Genomic DNA, 14,793 nt, shown 5'->3' on the forward strand with positions numbered 1-14,793 from the left:
GACCAATTTTCATGAAGATCTTGTGAAATATATGGCCTCTAGAAAGGTCACAAGTTTTTTCTATTTTTAGACCTACTGACCTAGTTTTTGATGGCACGTGACCCAGTTTCGAACTTGACCTAGATATCATCAAGGTGAACGTTCTGACCAATTTTCATGAAGATCTTGTGAAATATATGGCCTCTAGAAAGGTCACAAGGTTTTTCTATTTTTAGACCTATTGACCTAGTTTTTGATGGCATGTGACCCAGTTTCGAACTTGACCTAGAAATCATCAAGATGAACATTCAGACCAACTTTCATACAGATCCCATGAAAAATATGGCCTTTAGAGAGGTCACAAGGTTTTTCTATTATTTGACCTACTGACCTAGTTTTTAAAGGCACGTGACCCAGTTTCGAACTTGACCTAGATATCATCAAGGTGAACGTTCTGACCAACTTTCATGAACATTTTGTGAAATATATGGCCTCTAGAGAGGTCACAAGGTTTTTCTATTTTTAGACCTACTGACCTAGTTTTTGACCGCACGTGACCCAGTTTCGAACTTGACCTAGATATCATCAAGATGAACATTCTGACCAACTTTCATAAAGATCCCATGAAAAATGTGACCTCTAGAGTGGTCACAAGCAAAAGTTTACGGACGGACGGACGGACGCACGCACGCACGGACGGACGGACGACGGACACCGCGCGATCACAAAAGCTCACCTTGTCACTTTGTGACAGGTGAGCTAAAAAAAAACTGTTAAATTTCTACTAGCATAATCGTCTTGATCATGCTTAAATCTAATCAAAATGAACATGCAAACATACAATGCATGTAATTTGCACATAAACTTAAAATTAGAGCACAGACAACTATTTGTGTCGACACTGATTTGTACTGCATTTCAAATTCCTTCCCTTCTAGGTACTTATTAAAAGCAGATATTGGTAACAATTATTCCCTTATTGTATGTTATATTTCTTGTAACTTTCAGAAATTAACTTATTTCAAATACAATACCATAAGAATAGTCAAAAATAGTTAATATCAAGAGGTAGAAGCGATGTGTAACAACTTTGCATGTTGATAAATATTCATGGAAGGTTTGAAAAAAATAATAATAACAAGAGCACCGCCTTGCGGGTGCTGACGCTCATCTGATTTTTTTTGTATAATAGAAATATTGTCCTACCCATGATTTTCTAAGTCTAAAAAGGGCCATCACTCTTGCAAAAAGCAGGATAGAGTTATGTTTCTTGATGTACAGTGTCCACTTATGATGGTGAAAAACTGTTGCAAGTTTTAAAGCAATAGCTTTGATAGTTTATGAGAAAAGTTGACTTAAACATAATATTCAACCAAGAAAATGATTTTTCTAAGTCCAAAAGGGGCAATAATTATTGCAAAAAGCAGGATGGAGTTATGTTGCTTGCTGTACAGGGTCAGCTTATGATGGTGAACAAGAGTTGCAAGTTTTAAAGCAATAGCTTTGATAGTTTAAGAGAAAAAGTTGACCTAAACATAAAACTTAACCAAGAAATCTGATATTTTCTAAGTCCAAAAGGGGCCATAAATCTTGCAAAAAGCAGGATGGAGTTATGTTTCTTGCTGTACAGGGTCAGCTTATGATGGTGAACAAGTGTTGCAAGTTTTAAAGGAATAGCTTTGATAGTTTAGGATAAAAGCTGACCTAAACATAAAACTTAACCAAGAAAACTGATTTTCTAAGTCCAAAAGGGGCAATAATTCTTGCAAAAAGCAAGATGGAGTTATGTTTCTTGATGTACAGGGTCTGCTTATGATGATGAACAAGTATTCCAAGTTTCAAAGCAAAAGCTTTGATAGTTTAAGAGAAAAGTTGACCTAAACATAAAACTTAACCAAGAAATCTGATATATATTCTTGCTATACAGGGTCAGTTTATGATGGTGAACAAGTATTCCAAGTTTCAAAGCAATAGCTTTGATAGTTTAGGAGAAAAGCTGACCTAAACATAAAACTTAACCAGGCAACGCCGACGCAGACGCCGATGCCGACGCCGACGCCGACGCCGACGCCGACAACCGCTCAAGTGATGACAATAACTCATCATTTTTTTTCAAAAAATCAGATGAGCTAAAAATGCATTGTAAATTAAGTGGGTGGGGTACAAATTAAACAGCTAAAATAAATTGAATATATTTTTTCCTGAGAAAGTGTAAAATATAGATGTTTGAAATGTCCAACTGGCATGTTTAGTGACATGATATTCGATATTATAAGCAATTTTACTGATTATTTCAGAAATTATTCACCAGTATTATTTTTGTAATCGGCCGCCATATTGATGACGTCATTTCCAGGTCCAGTCGCGGTCCCCAAAAGAGATACGTACATATTGTTTTTGTCTTAGACCAAGGAATAACTTGGTATATGTGGCTATATTTCTCAACTACTTTCCAGCGGGATTACAAATGACCGTTGACTAATTCTGCCATATTCGTATATATTAAATAGTTTTGGCAAAGGAAAGTATTAAAATTATGAGGGAATTATAAAAGGAGGTAAGTTACTATCAGTTTTTTGTCAAGCTTGTGCTGTGAACAGAAAACAAGAGTTGACAGAACAGGTGACAAAACAGTTGTGACTGTTTCAGGGTTTTCATTTAGAGTCGGCAGCCGGCCAGATTGACCGTCACAAATGGAAATCGGGCAATCTCAAATCCCAAAAGTTGAAAAAACTAGAGCTATCACTAAAGGTGATGAATGTACCCTCCGCATGCACTGACACGTACAGTACATTGCAATTTGACGTACACAAGATTGCATAATTATGTGGACTGTATGTATATGGACTGTATGTATACAGTATAGTATTAGTAACAAAAAACAAAGTCCCATAACTATGCAGAATATTTATCTAAAAGAATGTAACATGCACCATGCACAACTAGGGTTGGTACTGATCACTTGTGTGAAGTTTCATTAAATTGTGTGTAAGGGTTTGGTAGATTAGGCACGCACAATATTGCATATGCAGACTGTATGTACATAGTATGTTAACAAGAAACAAAGTCCCATAACTCTGCAATTTTTGTCGCTGAAAGAACCTAACATGCCCCATGCACAACTACTGTTGTTACTGATCACTTGTGTGAAGTTTCATTAAATTGTGTCAAGGGGATGAGGAGAGATGGTGCGCACAAGATTGTGTCTATGTATATAGTATAGTAACAAAAAAACAAAGTCCCATAACTCTGCAAAAAAAATTTCTAAAAGAACCTAACATGCCCCATGCACAACTACTGTTGTTACTGATCACTTGTGTGAAGTTTCATTAAATTGTGTCAAGGGGATGAGGAGAGATGGTGCGCACAAGATTGTGTCTATGTATATAGTATAGTAACAAAAAAACAAAGTCCCATAACTCTGCAAAAAATTTTTCTAAAAGAACCTAACATGCCCCATGCACAACTACTGTTGGTACTGATCACTTGTGTGAAGATTCATTAAATTGTGACAAGGGGATGAGGAGAGATGGTGCACACAAGATTGTGTCTATGTATATAGTATAGTAACAAAAAAACAAAGTCCCATAACTCTGCAAATTTTTTTTCTAAAAGAACCTAACATGCCCCATGCACAACTACTGTTGGTACTGATCACTTGTGTGAAGTTTCATTAAATTCTGTCAAGGGGATAAGGAGAGATGGTGCGCACAAGATTGCGTCTACGGACAGACGGCCAGACAGACAGACAGACAGACAGACGGACAGACAGACAGACAACCTGAAACCAGTATACCCCCCCTTACAACTTTGTTGTCGGGGGGTACAAAAATCAGTAAATCTTGCGTTAGTCTGGAACTGGAAGACATATAATTCTTCTTGAATGCACGCATAGTGTGTAATCACGAAATCAACATCCGATAGAGGGGGCAAACTTGGTATTCCACAGTTCTAAAATTAGACTATTTGGCTGATTCACGTGTTATGAATGGTTCCTAATATGCAAATTTCACAAGCTGCTACATTGTCGTTACTTTCCGATAATCATCGGCAATGCAGTTTGCTATTAGGCTGTAAATAACGGGTTTTACCGGGCATATATTAGGTGTCATTAAGGAGCTACACGTTTATTTTTAGAATATGTACATGTTGATCATTACTGAATACATTTTAGTGATTGTTTTGCTTTTATCTCGGAAAATGATGTTACGTGCAACAGGTAAGTAATCATTTATTGCAATTTTCGCATGTATGTACGATACTGCTTGACGCCCATTTCAAACTATCCCTGTTTTAAAACAAAAAATACGCGTTTTTTCCCATCACCAAGAGAATATTATTTAACTTGAAAGACAAGAGCCCATTTGTCTGGAATCCTCGGCCTGTTACAGAGTCTGGAAGGACAGAACACGAATGACCACGTGCTGTTTGTTCCGACTATGGAGCCTCCCAAAAAGAAACAAGAGGACCATGATGGTCCTGAATCGCTCACCTCTTCCCACATGACCCAGTTTTGAGTATGACGTCGTTTTTTCTATTATCTGACATAGTGACCTAGTTTTTGGGCTCATGTGACCCAGTTTTGAACTTGACCTAGATATTATCAAGATAAAAATTCTGACCAATTTTCATGAAGATCCATTTAAAAATATGGTCTCTAGAGAGGTCAAAAGGTTTTTCTATTATTTGACCTATTGACCTAGTTTTCAAAGGTACGTGACCCTGTTTTGAACTTTATCTAGATATCATCACGGTGAACATTCTCACTAATTTTCATGAAGATCTCATGAAAAATATGGCCTCTAGAGAGGTCACAAGGTTTTTCTTTTTTTATACCTACTGGCCTAGTTTTTGACCGCACGTGATCCAGTTTCATAACTGACCTAGATATCATCAAGGTGAACACTCAGATCAATTTTCATGAAGATCCATTGAAAAATATGGCCTCTAGAGAGGTCAAAAGATTTTAATAATTTTAGACCTACTGACCTAGTTTTTGACCGCAGTTGACCCAGTTTCAAACTTGACCTAGATATCATCAAGATGAACATTCAGACCAACTTTCATACAGATCCCATGAAAAGTATGGCCTCTAGAGAGGTCACAAGGTTTTTCTATCATTTGACCTACTGACCTAGTTTTTTAAGGCACGTGACCCAGTTTCAAACTTGACCTAGATATCATCAAGGTGAACATTCTGACCAATTTTCATGAAGATCCATTCAAGGGTATGGCCTCTAGAGAGGTCACAAGGTTTTTCTATTTCAAGACCTACTGAACTAGTTTTTGATCACAGTTGACCCAGTTTCAAACTTGACCTATATATCTTCAAGATAAACATTCAGACCAACTTTCATACAGATCCCATGAAAAATATGGCCTCTAGAGAGGTCACAACGTTTTTTCATTATTTGACCTACTGACCTACTTTTTGAAGGCACGTGACCCAGTTTCGAACTTGGCCTAGATATCATCAAGATGAACATTCTGACCAATTTTTATGGAGATCCATTCATAAGTATGGCCTCTAGAGAGGTCACAAGGTTTTTCTATTTTTAGACCTAATGACCTAGTTTTTGACCGCAAATGACCCTGTTTCGAATTTGACCTAGATATCATCAAGATGAACATTCAGACCAATTTTCATACAGATCCCATGAAAAATACGGCCTTTAGAGAGGTCACAAGGTTTTTCTATTATTTGACCTACTGACCTAGTTTTTGATGGCACGTGACCCAGTTTCGAACTTGACCTAGATATCATCAAGATGAACATTCTGACCAACTTTCAAAAAAATCCCACAAAAAATGTGACCTCTAGAGTGGTCACAAGCAAAAGTTTACAGACGCACGCACGCACGCATGCACGTACAGACGACGGACGCCGCGCGATCACAAAAGCTCACCTTGTCACTTTGTGACAGGTGAGCTAAAAAAAGATCGAAGAAAATAAAACCCAGACATCATTGACGAATTTTTTTACAAAGTCAAATTCAGCAAAGAGTGAGGAGCACTCAAAAGGTAAATAAAAATCTACATTTGGTATTAAAATAAACACTTTAGAATAAGTTGCAGCACAGATTTTATAGTGAGTGAACACAAAACCCCACCCACTCATGGTACAACAACAGTGACATTCCAGTAATGGGCATGCATCCTATTTGAAGTTAAAATTGTTATTATTATCATTATTATTATTATTATCGAAAGAATTAAGAAGTCACTGCCAACACAGATAAGAACTTATGAGTTTAGGGCTTGGTGTTTTTTATGTTTCCAGTCATTTCTTTATGGACAGATACTGAAGCCGGTGCTTGCATTAATTACCAAGTGTAATATGTAACAAGAGGGCCAAGATGGCCCTAGGTCGCTCACCTGAAAAACACACCATAACAGTGTAAACATGTTTGACCTAGTGATTTCATGGAAAAAATATTCTGACCAATTATCATTAAAATTGGAGCAAAAACCTTGAGTATAAACAAGTATTTTCTTTGATTTGACCTAGTGACCTAGTTTTTGATCCAAGATGATCCATATTCGAACTTGACCTAGATTTCATCAGGGCTATCATTCTGACCAAATTTCATGAAGATCAATTGAAAAATACAGCCTCTATCGCATACACAAGGTTTTTCTTTGATTTGACCTTGTGACCTAGTTTTTGACCCTAGACACCCATATTCGAACTTGACCTAGATTTCATCAAGGCAACCATTCTGACTAAATTTCATGAAAATCCAGTGTAAAATGCAGCCCCTATTGCATACACAAGGTTTTTGCCTTGATTTGACCTAGTGACCTAGTTTTTAAACCCAGATGACCAATATTCGAACTTGACCTAGATTTTATCAAGGCTATCATTCTGACAAAATTTCATGAAGATCAGTTGAAAATACAGCCTCTATCACATACACGAGGTTTTTCTTTGATTTAATCTAGTGACCTACTTTTTGAACCCAGATGAAACATGATCAAACTCAACCTAGATTTCATCAAAGCAATCATTCTGACCAAATTTCATGAAGATCAATTGAAAAATACAGCCTCTATCACATACACAAGGTTTTCCTTTGATTTGACCTAGTGGCCTACTTTTTGATCCAAGATGACCCATATTCGACCTTGACCTAGATTCCATCTAGACAATCATTCTGACTTAATTTCATGAAGATCAATTGAAAAATATAGCCTCTATTGCTTACACAAAGTTTTTATTTGATTTGACCTAATGACCTACTTTTTGACCCCAGATGACCCATATTCAAACTTGACCTAGATTTTATCAATGCAATCATTCTGACCAAATTTCATGAAGATCAATTAAAAAATACAGCCTCTATCACATACACAAGGTTTTTCTTTGATTTGACCTAGTGACCTAATTTTTGACCCCAGATGACCCATTTTCGAAGCTGACCTAGATTTCATTTAGGCAATCATTCTAACCAAACTTTCATGAAGATTTATTGAAAAATACAGCCTCTATTGCATCACAAGGTTTCTCTTTGATTTGACCTACTGACCTAGTTTTTGACCCCAGATGACCCATTTTCAAACTCGGTCTAGATTTCATCAAGGTAATAATTCTGACCAAAATTCATGAAGACTAATTGAACAAGAGGACCATGATGGTCCTGAATCGCTCACCTCTTCCCACATGACCCAGTTTTGAGTATGACATCGTTTTTCTATTATTTGACATAGCGACCTAGTTTTTGAGCTCATGTGACCCAGTTTTGAACTTGACCTAGATATCATCAAGATGAACATTCAGACCAACTTTCATACAGATCCCATGAAAAGTATGGCCTCTAGAGAGGTCACAAGGTTTTTTTATTATTTGACCTACTGACCTAGTTTTTTAAGGTACATGACCCAGTTTCAAATTTGACCTAGATATCATCAAGGTGAACATTCTGACCAATTTTTATGGAGATCCATTCACAAGTATGGCCTCTAGAGAGGTCACAAGGTTTTCCTATTTTTAGACCTACTGACCTAGTTTTTGACTGAACGTGACCCAGTTTCGAACTTGATTTAGATATCATCAAGATGAACATTCAGACCAACTTTCATACAGATCCCATGAAAAATGTGACCTCTAGAGAGGTCACAAGGTTTTTCTATTATTTGACCTACTGACCTAGTTTTTGAAGGCACGTGACCCAGTTTCGAACTTGACATAGATATCATCAAGGTGAACATTCTGACCAATTTTTATGGAGATCCATTCACAAGTATGGCCTCTAGAGAGGTCATTAGGTTTTTCTATTTTTAGAGCTACTGACCTAGTTTTTGACTGCACATGCCCTGTTTCGAACTTGACCTAGATATCACTGAGATGAACATTCAGACCAATATTCATACAGATCCCATGAAAAATATGGCCTTTAGAGAGGTCACAAGGTTTTTCTATTATTTGACCTACTGACCTAGTTTTTGAGGGCACGTGACCCAGTTTCGAACTTGATCTAGATATCAAGATGAACATTCTGACCAATTTTCATACAGATCCCATGAAAAATATGGCCTCTAGAGAGGTCACAAGGTTTTTTTATTATTTGACCTACTGACCTAGTTTTTGACGGCACGTTACCCAATTTCGAACTTGACCTAGATATCATCAAGATGAACATTCTGACCAATTTTCATGAATATCTCATGAAATATATGGCCTCTAGAGAGGTCACAAGGTTTTTCTATTTTTAGACCTGCTGTCCTAGTTTTTGATCGCACGTGACCCAATTTCGAACCTGACCTAGATATCATCAAGATGAACATTCAGACCAACTTTCATACAGATCCAATGAAAAATATGGCCGTTAGAGAGGTCACAAGGTTTTTCTATTATTTGACCTACTGACCTAGTTTTTGAAGGCACGTGACCCAGTTTCAAACTTGACCTAGATATCATCAAGGTGAACGTTCTGACCAATTTTCATGAAGATCTTTTGAAATATATGGCCTCTAGAGAGGTCACAAGGTTTTTCTATTTTTAGACCTACTGACCTAGTTTTTGATGGCACGTGACCCAGTTTCAAACTTGACCTAGATATCATCAAGGTAAACATTCTGACCAATTTTCATGAAGATCTTGTGAAATATATGGCCTCTAGAGAGGTCACAAGGTTTTTCTATTTTTAGACCTACTGACCTAGTTTTTGATGGCACGTGACCCAGTTTCGAACTTAACCTAGATATCATCAAGATGAACATTCTGACCAACTTTCATTAAGATCCCATGAAAAATGTGACCTGTAGAGTGGTCACAAGCAAAAGTTTACGGACGGACGGACGCACGCACGACGGACGACGGACACCGCGCGATCACAAAAGCTCACCTTGTCACTTTGTGACAGGTGAGCTAAAAATACAGCCTCTATCGCAAACACAAGGTTTTTCTTTGATTTGACCTAGTGACCTAGTTTTTGACCCCAGATGACCCATTTTCAAACTCGGCCTAGATTTCATCAAGGTTATCATTCTGACCAAAATTTATGAAGACTAACTGAAAAATACAGCCTCTATTGCATACTCAAGGTTTTTCTTTGATTTGACCTATAGACCTAGTTTTTGACCCCAGATGACCCATTTTCGAACTCGGCCTAGATTTCATCAAGGTTATCATTCTGACCAAAATTCATGAAGACTTACTGAAAAATACAGCCTCTATCGCATACCTAAGGTTTTTCTTTGATCTCACCCAGTGACCTAGTTTTTGACCCCAGATGACCCATTTTCGAACTCTGCCTAGATTTCATCAAGGTAATTATTCTGACCAAATTTCATAAAGATGAGTTGAAAAATACAGCCTCTATCGCATACACAAGCTAAATGTTGACAGACGACAGACAGACAGACGGACGCCGGACATTGAATGATCACAAAAACTCACCTGAGCATTGCTCAGGTGAGCTAAAAATACAAGAGGGCCATGATGGCCCTACATCGCTCACCTGTTATCATTGCACTTGCAGACAAGAAGGTCCTCAGAAAAAATATCTAAGTTGATTTACACACTGCAGAATGAATGGTGCTCACAGAGAAAACCTATTGATGTGTAAACTTTTGTAAGTATGTCTGCAGGTACTTTAATCCAGCACAAAACTCACTGAACAGTGTTTATTGTAAGGAATGTTCTTGTAACATCTTTTTACTTAACAGTTCTAGTAAACAATTTTCTTTCATCAAGCATATTCACTTCAAGATTTTTTAAGTCTAATGAGCAAAGTTGAATTAAGTACTTTAATAATATCATGAAAATGATGTGAATTAATTGACAGTTTAAAAAGGAAAAATTACATAAGCTGCTCTAGTGATTATATTTCTTTCTTTCATTATTTATTTCATATCATGTTTCAAACACATGCAGTGATGGTATACACCTCATGGACTTGATGGCAAATGGTGGAAAACAGTGGCATTCTTCATGTTTGTAAGTGGAGAATGGTGGAGAAATATCCATGGCAAACAGTGGCATTTAGAGAAAAACAGTGGCATATTTTACACTGATTGCCACAACAGTTATGGTGGCAAATAGTGGAAAATTTTAGTGGCAAATGGTGAAATACGTTCCAATACTCCACTGATAGTGGCATTCAATGGAAAATGATGGCAGTTTTTACATTAATATGTGACAGTGGCAAACAGTGAAAAACTTTAATGGCAAATAGTGAAAAATGTTCCAATACTCCACTGATACTGGCATTTGATGGAAAATGGTGGAAAATTTTGACTGGCCTTTCCATCCTCTGTTTTTTCAATGTTTTCCATCAGTTTCCACTCAAAGAGGCTTGTTCCAATACTCCACTGTTTTCCAATGATTTTTCAGTGGAAAAAGGTGGCAAATTTACAGAAGGGCCTGCTGGGGCGGGCTTACTTCCAGATTTTTTTGGTAGCCCGACGAAAATTTCTGGTAGCCCTCGGGCTCCGGGCAATTGATTTGTTGGACACTGAAGCACACCGACCTACACATTTTGTATCACCACATTATAAACCAAATGTTTATTTACGACTGTGAGAAGTTTCATTAAAATCTAAATGTAGAAAAAATTTTATTCGCGAAAACGTTATGAAATTTGAGATTTTGCTATTGACTCCCATTTAATATGAAAAATTGCATGAGGTCCAAATTTTTCAGATCAATCTATCAAAAAAAAAGAACAGGACCGCATCTTTTTTAATCGCTGAATTTTCTAAGTATATTCTGAAGTTTTGAAAAATCAGGGTTTTATCAAATTCTACATTGTAGAAAAACATTTGATCTGAACATGCAGAACTACCTTAAAGGTTTTGTATTTTTAGCTTTAGATGCCCCTAAAAGGGGGGAAATGCCCCCATTTGAACTAGGTAAAGAGAGGACCTAATAATGATGCTTCACACCAAGTTTGATGCAGATCCATTAGCAGTTCATGAGAAGAAGTCTTTTAAAGGATATTCTATTTTTAAGTCACACTTCAGAGAAGATCTCGCCAGCATGCTACAGACCAAGTTTCATGTAATTCTTAACAGTAATTTCAGAGGTTAAAATGTTTAAGTAAAAATGCTGAGAACAGAGACAGTTACTAGTTGATGGATGCAGAACTATTCACCTATACTTTTAGCTCTCCTTCAATCTTTGGTTCAGGCAAGTTAAAAATGCCAGTTTACTACTTGTAGTGTTTGTAACACATTATACATACCCATGGTTTGTCCTTTTGAAAGTTTTCATATTCCTTTTCTATTAACAAATGTGCTCTTGAGAAAATCGTTGGTGTGCTGAAAATGAAAGACACAAAATAAAAGGTGGACTGATTATAAAGAATACAACAGATGTTTTTTTTTCAGTTTTTTAAATTTCTTCACAAAATTCTTACAGCAGTTAAAAGTAAGTCTATTCTGGAGATTTTCTCTGAGTAATGAAGGAGAGATACTACATACAGGATATAGACTGGGTCCATAATGCTAATTTCAAATATAAAACAAGAGCTGTCCTTAAGACACCACACTCAACTTTTCTCAGTGCTTGACTCTGAATTAGACAAGAGGGCCATGATGGCCCTGTATCGCTCACCTGAGTACCATTGCTCAAAATGATATGATTAAGTTTTGACATAGAGCACATAGGCATACACATTAAATATCATCAGGATAAACATTTTCTTGTAACAGTCGCTTTTGACCTAGTCAGGGCCAATTTCCATACCAAGTTTGAGGGTCCTAGGCTCAAATGCTGCATTTTTGTACTAACATGACTATTCCTTACCCTGGAAGACTTAAATAACATTTAAAACCAATCTCATTAGACGCTGCTGAGATATATTCGTTTACATAAAATAAAGGGAGGTAATCTATCATAAATTCAGTCAAAAGTTATCTACCCTGATTGTCCGGTTCCATCTGATGGCACAAATGACATTTCAAATCAGTATCTTAATTGGTTACTGAGATATACCCATTTTAATTTGAAACAAAAGGAGGTAATTTGACATAAAATCAGTCCACAGCTATCTACCCTGATTGCCTCTGTCCAACTAAAGACAATAATGAAATTTCAAATGAGTTCTGTAAGTATTTACCAAGATAAATCCATTTTTATTAAAATCAGGGGAGGTAATTTGACTATTTCTTACCATGGAAGACATAAATAATGTTTCAAACCAATCTCATAAGAAGCTGCTAAGGTGTCTTCATTTAGATAAAAATAAAGGGAGGTTATTTGTCATAAATTCAGTCAATATGTACCTCCACTGATTGTCCAAGTCCATCTGTTGACATGAAATTTCAGATCAGTATCTTCATTAGTTACGGAGATATACCCATTTTAATTTGAAATAAAGGGAGGTAATTTGACATAAAATCAGTCCATAGTTATCTACACTGATTGTCTAAGTCCAACTAATGACAATAATGAAATTTCAAATAAGTCCTACGAGTACTTACTGATATAAATTCATTTTGATTACAATCAAAGCCAATCGTGCAGGCAAGAAATTGTTGAAGGACGGACGGACTGACGCATAGACAACGGACGACGGGTGATCACAAAAGCTCACCTTGTCACTATGTGACAGGTGAGCTAAAATAGATTTTGTGCTGTCCTGTGCACAATTTATCAATGTCAATTTCCTGACCAGCTTCTTGGATTTTCACCAGACTTTACCATATTGACAATGTCTTTGATGAATTTGCTCAAACATTCCGTGCATACTAATATGTGTGCTGGCCAGTGATTAACCAGTGATGTGAACACAATATGTCCTGAACGGCTTCTTGGATTTTCACCAGACTTTACCAATGGATCTATACTGATGATGTCTCGGATGAGTTTGCTCATGGAGAAATTCTGAGAATACTTATGACCTACACTTGCCGCTGATGGTCAGTGTCGTTAATATGGTATCTCCTGAATGGCTGATTGGATTTACAGTTGAGTTTACCAGGAACTCTATTTAGACAATGTTTTGGATGAGTTTGCTCCTGGAGAAATTCCATGCATATAAGATGTGCTGGCCTGTGATTGGCTGATGTTGTTGTTGGATTTTTACCAGACTTTACCAGTGGATCTGTATAAACAATGTCTGGGATTTAAGTTCGCTCATAAGAGAAATTCCGCACATAGTACAGTAAACCTCACTTATAAGGAACTTGGATATAAGGAACACTCAGTTATAAGGAACAGTTTTCAATTCCCCGATCTAATTCCTTCTTTATTCAATGTAAAAATCCTCTGTTATAGGGAACTCGGTTATAAGGAACCCTCGGTTATAATTAAGGAACACTTTTTCCAGTCCCAAAGTACGAAATTCAATGGAAAACACCTCGGTTATAGCGAACAGACATAAAGAATTAAAATAATTGAAAACCGGAAATAAACAGCAGAATCGCTGATGACGTCAGAGTAACGCCAGCACTTTCACGCGCTTTCATGCACATGAATAAACACAAATTATTTCATTTCTATAATATTCATGGAAACAATAAAAAGAACATATATTTAATAGCATCATTAACACTTATATTTACTAAAAATTATGTACTACAACTACATGTATTGGGGTATTTCATGTTAACAATAGTGAACGAAAATCAGTCACGGTCACGGTCATACTATCCTAAACAAATGTGCTAATTACGCGTGATAAACAATGGCAAACACTCCAGTTTACCATATTTCCAATTGTAAAAAATAAAGCAGGTGCTAAGATGGACAGTAGGAAACTATAGGTATAATTTACTCTTTAATCCGTATATATGGCGCCGTTGTCTAGTCGCAATACACTGTATGTCAAAACATCCTACTTTTGAATCTTAATGGGTAGTCTAATTTATCATGTTTGTAATAAAAGTTTGAACATTTATTTAATATTAGTATTGATGACACATAACATGCAGTCGAGCAAGGTAAGGGGAGTAACTGCAACATATCTTATAGTCAAGATGAAGCGCTCTCTAAAAAAGAAGATAGGTATAACCAACAAAAAATAAACACAGATTACCGTCATATTAACCAACGTAAATTTTGGCTTAGGATTTAACACCGTGTTTCAACAGTGTCTCAGCCATATACATGGAGACCTTACCATCTCTCCAGGAAAGGAACTGTACTAGACTTGCAACTGATTCATGGTCGGTCCGGAGTGTGAGAGTGAGCCCTTTTCAAACGTTAGTCAAATAGTGTCTGCTATACAAAATGTGGTCGTTATACAAACCTCGGTTACAAGGAACTAGTTTGCTATACGGATATAAGGAACCTCGGTTAGAAGGAACAATTTTTAGAGGTCCCAAGCTGTTCCTTATAAGCCAGGTTTACTGTACTTAGCTGTACTGGCC

The 14,793-nt window shown here is 36.7% G+C and overlaps 1 protein-coding gene across 6 annotated transcripts in view; it reads right to left on the bottom strand.

Moving 5' to 3' along the window:
- LOC128556013 (ubiquitin-conjugating enzyme E2 U-like) overlaps positions 1-14,793 on the bottom strand; it is a 247,655-nt gene that overhangs the window by 136,849 nt on the left and 96,013 nt on the right. For 3 of the 6 annotated variants that reach the window (XM_053539903.1, XM_053539905.1, XM_053539899.1), the window contains exons 1-2: positions 13,328-13,470; positions 11,664-11,739 (exon numbers count right to left, since the gene is read on the bottom strand). In XM_053539903.1, coding sequence (XP_053395878.1) covers positions 11,664-11,739; positions 13,328-13,455 — 204 coding nt within the window. In that variant the 5' untranslated portion in view covers positions 13,456-13,470. Of the gene's footprint in view, positions 1-11,663; positions 11,740-13,327; positions 13,471-14,793 lie in introns of those variants that run through there. The other 3 variants (XM_053539904.1, XM_053539900.1, XM_053539901.1) reach the window with 1 other exon arrangement.

This window comes from Mercenaria mercenaria, chromosome 3 (genome assembly GCF_021730395.1).
Source record: "Mercenaria mercenaria strain notata chromosome 3, MADL_Memer_1, whole genome shotgun sequence".
NCBI lineage: Eukaryota > Metazoa > Mollusca > Bivalvia > Venerida > Veneridae > Mercenaria > Mercenaria mercenaria.